This window comes from Octopus bimaculoides, chromosome 22 (genome assembly GCF_046866305.1).
Source record: "Octopus bimaculoides isolate indiv1 chromosome 22, ASM4686630v1, whole genome shotgun sequence".
NCBI classification, from domain to species: domain Eukaryota; kingdom Metazoa; phylum Mollusca; class Cephalopoda; order Octopoda; family Octopodidae; genus Octopus; species Octopus bimaculoides.
This window is the reverse complement of record NC_142949.1, coordinates 35,870,694-35,882,061: the sequence shown is the minus strand read 5'-3', so window position 1 is coordinate 35,882,061 and position 11,368 is coordinate 35,870,694. Positions and strand designations below refer to the sequence as shown.

The 11,368-nt window shown below is 37.8% G+C and overlaps 1 protein-coding gene across 2 annotated transcripts; it reads left to right on the top strand.

The window, feature by feature from the left end:
- The first annotated feature begins 751 nt into the window (after nucleotides 1–751).
- Nucleotides 752–10,998, top strand: LOC106867694 (uncharacterized). Of its 2 annotated transcripts, none has more exons than XM_014912650.3 (3): nucleotides 752–1,236; nucleotides 6,324–7,031; nucleotides 9,784–10,998. In XM_014912650.3, the coding sequence occupies exons 2-3, from the start codon at nucleotides 6,368–6,370 to the stop codon at nucleotides 10,821–10,823; spliced, it is 1,704 nt and encodes a 567-aa protein (XP_014768136.1). In that variant the 5' UTR covers nucleotides 752–1,236; nucleotides 6,324–6,367; the 3' UTR covers nucleotides 10,824–10,998. The 2 variants fall into 2 exon arrangements, with proteins under 2 accessions (XP_014768136.1, XP_014768143.1); XM_014912657.3 differs by lacking the exon at nucleotides 752–1,236 and adding an exon at nucleotides 3,682–3,812.
- Nucleotides 10,999–11,368: the final 370 nt, after the last annotated feature.

Sequence of the window (11,368 nt, the reverse complement as noted above, 5' to 3'; positions counted from 1 at the left end):
CTCTTTCACCCTCTCTATTTAAACTTTTGCCTCTCTTCCACGCTCTTTCCTCCCTTCCTGTCTTTTTTCCCTCCCTTTGTTTTATCTCTCTTCCTGTCTTTTTCCCTCCCTTTGTTTTATTTCTCTCTCTCTCACTCTTCCTCCCGTCTTCATTCCTCTTAATACTTTTTATCTCCCTTTCTATTCCTCAATTCTTTTTTGCCTTCTTTCTCTCTACACCTATCTTACATTCGTCTTTCTATCTTATTTATTTTCCACTCTTCCAATCCTCTTCCCTGGCAATTATTAAATAACCTGATTATGACACATTTAAAATTAAAACAAGATGTCTATTCCAAATTTTTACGTATGTATTTTATTCCACACACAAAGACATACATCTTTTATCTTTTACTTGTTTCAGTCATTGAATTGCAGCCACGCCGGAGCACTGCGTTGAAGGGTTTAGCCCAGGGGTTCCCAACGATTTATCTATCTATGGACCCCTTTGATTACTATTTTATTCTGGTGGGCCCCCCATCACCATTTGATGTTTAAAAACTACTTTTAAGGAAATTCTTTCAAAATTCCTCTAAAGCAACATTTTTCAGCCCCCCCCCCTCCCAATTTATATGGACCCTCAGGGGCCATATGGACTCCGGTTGAGAACCCCTAGTTTAGTCGAACGAATCGATCCCAATACTTGGTACTTATTCTAACGCTCTCTCTCTCGCCAAATCGCCAAGTTACTAGACGTAAGCAAACCGTCACCGGTTGTCAAGCGGTGTCGGATGGGGGTGGACAAACACAAACACACGTGTGTGACGGGCTTATTTCAGTTTCCGTCTACCACTGACAGGGATTCGGTCGTACCGGGGCTACAGAAGACACCTGCCCAAGATGTCACGCAGTGGGGCTGCAAACATCTTACCTCGCACCTTGCGCAAACTTTTATATATTTATATTAATATACTTGAATATATATATTAAAAATGGGCAAGGCCGGTTTATGGGATTACCTTAGGTTTCCCGCCCATAAAGGTTTAGCTTTATAGTGTATCGTCAGATCCCAAAACCTGTTAGCCCAAGACCACACACACACGCACAGATACATATAAAAGGTACACACACAACCAACTGCCTGAACCAGCATCCTAATTAACAACAGCTCTGCAGTAAATGCAAGCTCTCTCTCTCTCTCTCTCACACACACACATACACACACGGCTATTAAATTAGCTGTGTAAATTTCTCAGCGTAAGTTCTTTAATTTTGCATTTAAATTTTTAATTGTTTCAACAGATAATTTAACTGTTATTAGCATATTTTTTCCAATTGAGTGATTAATAAATAAATAATTGGATGTTCGACAGGTTGGCGAAACCTCTGCCTCTAAGCAGACCAGCCGTTTTACGGCCACATGCGTTCTAAACCATTTGTTTTTGAGTTCGAATGCTCCCATGGTCGACTTATCCGTTTAATTCTATTAGGGCCTCTTTAAAAATCCTACTAAAATATTCTGGAACCGATTCAAGCACTTATAATCTTGAATTAAGCCTGTGCAATAATTCCATCACTGTTTTACATTTCATTTTGTCAATAAAACATATAAGTTATTTGTTAGTATAATTTGTGGGGTCGGGGGTATTGTTTTACAGTTGGCTGGATACCCTACCCATTAATAACTACACTTCTGCGAAGACTGAATGAAAACCGGCATGTTTCGTTTTAAGTTCAGATAGTTTTTATGTCGTATGAACGTCCGCAGGCCTTGAAGCAAGGCCTTCGGGTGGGGATACTACATAGCCAGATATGAGTGGATCTGTGACAGACTGGAAGTTGAAGGTTCTATGGTCTTCAGGAAACAGCCTAAAGATTTTAATACGATGGACAAAACATTGCAGGGTTTACTCATCGTAAGTCAGAATAAAATGTTGGAAATACAACCTGAGATAGAACATTCGAGCGGAGTTTCAGAGTAGCTCACCCACTTTTCTTTTTTTCCTTATATATTTTATTAGGTGTTTTTATCTCGTCGCATCCCCCCATACTCCATACAGTCTAAACCTTGTCAGAACCGATCCTTCTTTCTTTACAATTCACTTAGGTTTGGTGTCTCATATTTAAATTTTAACATTTCGTTACCGTTTCAGCAGAGTTACTTCCCTTGGTACAGTAGACCAAATACTGCCCTGAGCATCGTAAAATTGGAACTTACGTGATAAATAGGCCTGCGAACGTAGCTCAGTAAACTTAATAGAAGTCGGATGTAGAGGGTTTGTTGGACACTGTGAGACGACTGTTGTTATCGTTAGGCCTAATTCATCGTAAAGTAAATACCACCATGACCAATATCCAAACTACAGTGGAAAAGGTTAGCCACTGGATTTGGTTAAAAAGAGACGATGAGCGATGGCTAGAAGAATATTAAGCTTTATTTGACAACCAGTTGATGTAACAAGTGAGGCCTCATATCAATGAGGTGGTAGGGCGGTGTGCATTGATGCCATCGAGGGGTAGGCCCTGACATAGCGAGCATTCTCTCCTGATGACCCCATACACTTGCTGCCTTCCGGTATGCGGAGTTCTCGACTGGTAGTACTTGCATGAGCAAGTTGTTTGAAAAACATGATATTGATGATGCGTATAGCTTTTTGCACTCTTACTGATTCCCATTAGGCAGGTGGAACCAGGATGGGGTAATGTCATTAGCAGTGAATAATGGATTTATCTCTTGCTCAAAATAGCACAACCGTTTTAATATTTAAACTTGACTGTTTTATCATTGCAACACTAACAGATTTAAACATACAGAAGCACATAGACATATACACATGTATGTATATATGTATAGGTGCAGTTGTGGCTGTGTGCTAAGAGGTTTGCCTCCCAGGTTTCAGTGCCATTGTGTGGCACCTTGGGAAAGTGTCTGCTACTATAGTCCTGCGCTGAGCAAAACTTCTTGAGTGGATTTGGTAGACGGAAACTGAAAGAAGCCCGTCATCATCATCATCATCATCATTTAACATCCATTTACCATGATGGCATGGGTTGGACGGTTTGACAGGAGCTGACCAGCTGAAAGGATGTTCAGGCTCCATGTCTGTTGTGGCATGGTTTCTACAGCTGGATGCCCTTCCTAACACCAACCACTCTACAAGTGCTTTTTATGTGGCACCAGCACCCACAAGGCTTTATTTTGAGATTGCTAGTGTTAACAATACCTGCAAATAAACTTTTATTATAACTTGTAAATCTAAAATTCACTGTGTTTTATGTGTCACATCGATATTTATCTATTTATATGTATTTTTATATTTATATATTTGGAATTTTTATATCCGTTTTATAAATGTAGAATATATATATATATATATATATATTTGATTTTGTGTGTGGTTATTAATTATGTTCCTCTAGTTTCCGCTTGCATTGCCTCCATTGAGATTATTAAGCGGTATAAATATAAATATATATATATAATTATATAAATATGAATATATATATATACATATAGGTACTGCTAAAGCAGAGTGGTCCCGAACGCGCAGACGCGCGTCCGTGCTAGCTAGTCGTGAGTGGTCGATCCTAACCCTAACCCTAAACACATGTATTCATTTGCACACGCGCACTCACACACGCGTGCACGCGCACTTTTTCTAGGATCGACCACTCACGACTAGTTAGCGCGGACGCGCGACTGCGCGTTCGAGACCACGCTGCTTTAGTAGTACCACCCTACCCTATATAAATCAGTTCAATTTCCTACCTTATCCAAATCGCCAACGAATCTCTCCGCTGACAGAATTACGACCAAACTCTCTTGGCTCCCGGTATTTTTTTGCTTTATTTCATTCAAGTTATCGCTTCTTCCTTAACTTTCTTAAAGTTATCGCTCCTGTAACCCTAAACCTGTCTAAATTCACTCTCTCCCCTTAGAAACTACTATTTAATTCTTACTCAAATACGTTTACCGATTTAAGCTTTCAAACTCACGATTTAAGCACTGCTGTCTTCATTCAACTTTGTTCTAGAAATACTCAAAGAATCTTTATTCCCGCGTGATGTACTGTTGCCTGTACCCCCCTCTCTCTCTCTCTTTCTCTCTCTCTCACTGTCTCTCTGCCTCACTCTATGAATCAGTATTTCTCTCTCTCCCCTATCTCTCTTCGATTCGTACGTGACACTACCCTATATAAATCAGTTCAATTTCCTACCTTATCCAAATCGCCAACGAATCTCTCCGCTGACAGAATTACGACCAAACTCTCTTGGCCCCCGGAATTTTTTTTGCTTTATTTCATTCAAGTTATCGCTCCTGTAACCCTAAACCTGTCTAAATTCACTCTCTCCCCTTAGAAACTACTATTTAATTCTTACTCAAATACGTTTGCCGATTTAAGCTTTCAAACTCACGATTTAAGCACTGCTGTCTTCATTCAACTTTGTTCTAGAAATATCCAAAGAATCTTTATTCCCGCGTGATGTACTGTTGCCTGTACCCCCCTCTCTCTCACTCTTTCTGTGCCTCACTCTCTATGAATCAGTATTTCTCTCTCCCCCCCTATCTCTCTTCGATTCGTACGTGACTCTACCCTACATAAATCAGTTCAATTTCCGACCTTATCCAAATCGCCAACGAATCTCTCTGCTGATAGAATTACGACCAAACTCTCTTGGCCGCAGTAAAATGACTGAAACAAGTAAAAGAGTGTGTGTGTGTGTGTGTGTTACACAGGCTGAAGAAGAAGGTTGTGCCCATAGCCTACTCCATGCAGACAGCATCAGTGATCTATCATCCACACAGACCGTACTTGTATACTAGCACCACCACCACCACCACCACCTCCAATACTACCACAGTTTTAGGTGATGCATGATAATGACGTACTACTGTCATCTAACATTGGTTGCCACAGGAACTGTTGTTAAGACATCTCAGTAGCTGTCCAATTAGTGTTGCTATGGAAATTAGAACAGGTGGTGCAGGTATTATTAGTCTACCTGTGTCTCGTTAATTATCAGGAAGTCGTCACTAGAATAGACTTCGAGTTACTTTCATGCATCAGGAGATACTTTTTTTTGTTTTGTTTTTTAATAATGAATAAAGAAATAAATAAATACATCTTAAGGCAATGAATGTGGCAATAGGTATGTATGTATGTGTGTGTGTATGTATACACACACACACATATATATATGTGTGTGTAAGTTTATTATTATTATTACTATTATTATCATTATTATTATTGAAGGTGGTAAGCTGGCAGAATCGATATGCTTAGAGATATTTCGCCCGTCACTACATTCGGAATTCAAATTCCACCGATGTCAACTTTGCCTTTCATCCTTTCGGGGTTTATAAATTAAGTACCAGTTGCGTACTGGGGTCGATCTAATCGACTGGCCCCCTCCCCCCCAAATTTCAGTTCTGAATTATAATCTTCCATCAAACCTTAGTCACAATTTATGTTCCTAGCCCTAGCTTAATGATAACTAAGTTATTTTACTAAATTCTGGTATATTTAAAATTAATTGAAAGAAACACAGAGCATCTCAACAGAAATATGGTAACAGAAGGGTGAAACAGTTTCAAGTAACAAAAACTACGGAACTGATTAGTTTCCCTTGAAACTGGTAGAATTTAGAATTCTTGTTGCCACATAATCAGATAATGTGAGGATCTACTGGAACGGGCAACAATCTCATTAGTTCTACTTAATTCAGTAATTCCACAAGGAAATCTGCTTGTAAGACGTTTTCATAACACAGCTTTCATAAAAAAAAGGCCACAGGCTACTGAAGCTTTGAATAAGATGATAATTGAAGAAATAGATGGATTTATTGCAGTTAAATTCTATGAAGCTTATTCAGAATTTAGAACATTCCGTTGAAGGTGTACTACAAAGAGGTTTCTTTGATCAATAACTGTTGTAATGTTATAATATCATGTCACCGACCAGACTATCAGATCCTGTTACACATCACTGGTCACATTGCACTTTGCATCGTTTTAATCTTTGAATGATGCCACCCTGCTGTCTGGGTGAGTGGACCATCCTTTATCGCTGATGGAAAGGGGGACTGGAGCAACAGGAAATGAAGTGTTTTGCTTAAAAACACAGTGCACCACCCAGTCTGGGAATTGAACCTATGATTTAGCATTCGTGAGTGCAACAGCTTAACCACTAGACCAACCATACACCTTCACAATGTTATAAATACCACTTTTTTTTTGTTTGATTTTTTTTTTTTTTGTTTTAATAAAAAAGATTTTTTTCCTGAATGAAAAGCTATTAAAATAGCTGCTATAATTTTGCCTCATCTTGTATTTTTATTTTTAGGTAGGAGCTGACCCAACTTGACCTTAATTGATGTCAGCATTAAGATGGGGAAGAGAGGAGGGAAAAAGAGAAATACAAATAAGAAATGTCCAGAAACAGTTCAGTTTCATTTCTTGGAGAACCAGGAAGTTATCGGCAAAATTGGAACACAGTTCCAAATTATGTTCATCATGAGAGGTTTACCAGGGTCTGGTAAATCAACATTGGCCGAAAGCATCACTGACCTCTGTCCCACTGCTGTCGTCTGTTCCTCTGACCATTTCCTCACGGAGAATGACATTTACAGTTGGACGCCAGAGAGATGTAACTTTGGCCACAAGTATTGTTCAGAACTGGCTTCACGGAGTTGTGAAATGAAATGTCCAATCATTGTAATTGATAATACAAACATTCAGAAAAAAGACGTTAACGTTTATACTGACATAGCTTCTAAATATGGTTATATCACCATTCTGGTAACCCCAAATACACCCTGGAAGTTTGATGCTTTCCAACTTGAGAAGCGCTGCTCTCATGGAGTCCCTTTGCATGCAATACGGTACAAACTTACATTGTATGATGAAATCACACCAATTTTCTATGCCTGGTTTCTAGCCCAGGAAGATGCCAACCATATCACAGAAATGGCTTTAGAATTGTTCCTTCAGTCCTTGAAAGAAATTCCAGAATTTTCTCTCCAGTTATCAGCAATGTATGATACAGAGACAGGTTAGTTCTTAAAGTTTAATTCCTTTTTTTTTCCTTTCTTCACCAAACCGTATTTATGGCTTACTGTGATGATGATGATGATGTCCTGTCAGCAGAGAACTGAAGAAAACATGTCGGCCTATTTTAAATTCAATTACATTTACACGTATCGTTGCTCTATTGACCTTAAAAAATATTTCCCCCTTTTCCCCCCATTTTTCTTCCTTAAAGGTGCAGGCAGGTCTGTGTATATATATATATATACGTGTGTTTGTCCCCCCACCATCGCCTGACAATTGATGTTGGTGTGCTTACGTCCCTGTAACTAAGCGGTTCGGCAAAAAGAGACTAATAGAATAAGTACTAGGCTTACAAAGAATAAGTCCTGGAGTCAATTTGTTCGACTAAAGGTGGTGCTCCAGCATGGCCGCAGTCAAATGACTGAAACAAATAAAAGAATAAAAGAATGTATATATATATATATCATCATCATCATCATCATCGTTTAACGTCCGCTTTATATATATATATATATATAGATAGATAGATAGATATTGATAGATAGATAGATAAATAGATGATGTATTTCTGTGTAATGTAATTTTGAGGTTAAATGCTCCACGCAGATGTAGATTTAACAACCGAAGTCCTGTGAATAGAATCTAATTGCACTTCAAATACATTTTTTCATCTAATCAGAATCACATGAAATGTTTAGTCAAATTGTACAGAGTTAAAAGTATACTATATATATGTATATCTGTCTATATAGATTTATATATATCCATATGTATGTATGTATGTATGTATTTCTAGTTACACACACACACACACACACACACACACACACTTCATCATCTTGAGTGTATATTTGACTGACAAGACACTAAGAAAATAAGCACCAGGCTTTAAGAAAATTAGTGCTGGGGTGGATTCATTCCATTAAAAATTCTTCAATGTTGTGCCCCAGCATGGCCACAGTCTAATGACTGCTGAAAGAAGTAAAAGATAAAAGATATATATATATATATATATATATAAACATAATTAAGGGATCAGCAAATAGTTGCTTCACCACATACCGGGCTTGGTAAAATTATTAATTGTTAATTTATTAATAAATTAATAAATTGATAAACCTTTACCCTTTTAATTGTAATATATATATATATATATATATATATATATATATATATATATATATATATATGTATATATATATACATATATGTATGTGTGTATATATATACATATATACACACACACACATATATGTGTGTTGTCGTGTTTATGTCCCCGTGGACTTAGTGGTTTGGCAAAAAGAGACGGATGGAATAAGTGCTAGGTTTATAAGAAGAAAAAAAAAAAGCCCTAGGGTCGATTTGTTAAGCTGAAATCCTTGAAGGCAGTGCCCCAGCATGGCCGCTGTCAAATGACTGAGACAAGTAGGAGAGAGAGAGGGGGCAGAGAGAGAGAGAGAGAATGATGGTAATGATGATGATGAAGACGATGATGATGATGATGATGGTGACGACGACGATGATGATGACGATGACAATGACGACGACGATGACGATGACAATGACGACGAAGATGACGATGAAAACAGAATTTGGCATTATTTAGTGGTTCGTTAAAGTTTTAGTACTGCCTTCAGAAATATTTCAAAGCTTGGCATTTTGTTATTTGTTTCTGTTTTTTTTTGGGGGGGACTTCATTTTAACAGCTGCTGCTGCTTATTTTGATCAATGTCATAAAGATGAAAGGCAAAGTGAGTCTGGGGAAGCAATAACGACATACTCTCCTCTCTCTCTCGCGTGGTGCTTCTTTATGGTTTACCATTGTGTGATGCCGGAGAGCATGTGCGGATGATAGACAAAGTTGACTTCATCATGACTGCAGCTTTCAACATAAAGGAAATAAATGAAATACAACCAGGAGATATTTTGTTTGACACTCAACCAATTCTGCCCAGCACCAACCATTTTTTTGTTGTTGTTGTTTCAGTGGGGTTTATTTTTTTAGCTGTTTTTCTCTTTTCTTTATTCATGTATTTACATGTGAAAACATGTGGCTTAGTGGTTAAGGTATTCAGTTCACAATCGTAAGGTTATGCGTTCAATTCCCAGCAACACATTGTGTCCTTGAGCAAGATACTTCATTTCACGTTGCTCCTAGTCCACTCAGCTGGCGAAAATGAGTTGTACCTGCAATCCAAACGGCCAGACACTGTCACATTTTGTGTCACACTGAATCTCCCTGAGAACTACATTAAGGGTACATGTGTCTGTGGAGTACTCAGCCACATGTACATTAATTTTACAAGCAGGCTATTCCATTGACTAAATTAACTGGCACCCTCATTGTTGTAACCGATGGAGTGCTACATATATATCTATATATATATATATATATATATATCATCGTCATCATCATCATCGTTTAACGTCCATCTTTCATGCTGGCATGGGTTGGACGGTTTGACTGAGGGGTGGCAAGCCAGGAGGCTGCAGCAGGCTCCAATCAGATCTGGCAAAGTTTCTACAGCTGGATGTCCTTTCTAACGCCAATATATATATATATACACACACACACACACACACACACATATATATATATATAGATTAAAACTTACTTGGGAGAGGATGTGTGGCGTTCAATCATATATATGTATGTATGTATGTGTGTGAGTGTGTATGTATGTATTTTCTTTTCATAATTTTGTGTTTTTATGCATTTATTTAATTACTTATCTGTTTCTTTTTTCTTTTAGATTATAACCCAAAACATCATTATGATTCCTCAGAAATAATTCTGTCTTACTGCGTTGCTCACTTTCATTCTGGAAATACCAATTTCCACAAGAGGAAATCAGTGAAGAAATCTATTGGGAAAACCTTCCAGCTTTGCGTTTCTCAAATTCTTATCACTCCTAATATTCTTGCTGCTTTGGTTAATCTTTCTGAAGAACAATTGGAAATCTATGGTGAATCAGAACTTGGCAGTCCTTGTGGAAAAGAAGAAGAAGAAGAAGAAGAAGAAGAGGAGGAACAAGAACAAGAGTTCACTGTTGTTGGCAAAAAATCACACCAAGATAGGAAAAGGAGAAAATCTAGTACTGAAAATGTTTTGTCTGAAGAATCGATGGAAATTCTAAAACATGCTGTTGAAGACAAACTTCAGTGTGTTTTGTCTCAGATAACACCAGGCGTGGGTTTTAATCGTCCTGGAAAGCAAAATCTGAAAGAAGCAGAGTTTGGAAGTAATGCAGGAAAGGAATCTATTGATGTTAGTAATTCATTAACTGGAAATGACCAAGACAGCTTGAACCATTCCAGTCGACAGGCATCTAAGGAAAATAATGAGAACAGTCAAAACCATGGCAAGTTAAAATCTAATGCTGTTGAAATTCCAGTGCTAGGAGAAAATAGTTCTAAAAGATACCAACTGAAAGAAATTAGAAATGTTGGTGAGGTTACAGAGACAAGACAAGAAGATGAAGTTACTCAAAAGAATACAGTCCAATGCGGTCGATTTCAAACAGATGCTGAACCGACAAAGAAGAATGTGAACATTACAAAGGGTCGGCATGCTTATATTTTATTGGCCAGTCGAGATAAAATAGACTTTAATGAGATTTCTAAAGAGATAAGAAAAGTTTCAGAGTTGAAAGATGAGAAAGAAGGAAACCTGAAGCAATTTTTGAAATTTTTTGCTGACAACGCACAAGGTTTCTATTTTGGAAACGGGACTTTTTTGATGAATTTAACAAAAAATATATATTTGAACAGCATTTATGCATGTCAGTATTAAATTTGAGGACAGTAGGTTAACAGTGATGGTGATGATTCTGAGTTCAAATCCCATCAAACTCATCACTACTTGTCTTCCTTCTGAGGTTGGTAAAACCAAATCATTAAATACCTGTGAAGTTCAGAGATTAATTTGTTCAACTATTTGTTATTAAATTTGGCATTTTTAAAAATGAGTTGTTTCAGATTTGTTTTACTGCAAAAACTAAAAATCCTCAAATTTTTTATTTATAAGGTGTTGGCATGGCAGTGGTATGAAGTTTGCTTCCTAGCCTCATGGTTCTATACTTCTGAGTTCAATCCCAATGCATAGCAACTTGGGCAAGTGTCTTCCACTATAACCACTGGCCGACCAAAGCCTTGTGAGTGGATTTAGTGGACAAAACCTGAGAGAAGCCAGTCGTGTGTATGTGTTTGTCTTTGAGTTTGTGTTTTTCCTCCAAGTTTTGCTTTCTTTATGTCCCCTGTTGATGGCGTCAATCTACTCTCAAACTCGGATCGGGCAAAACGGACCATTCCTCTCTCAATCGGAAGCAGCTGTATATT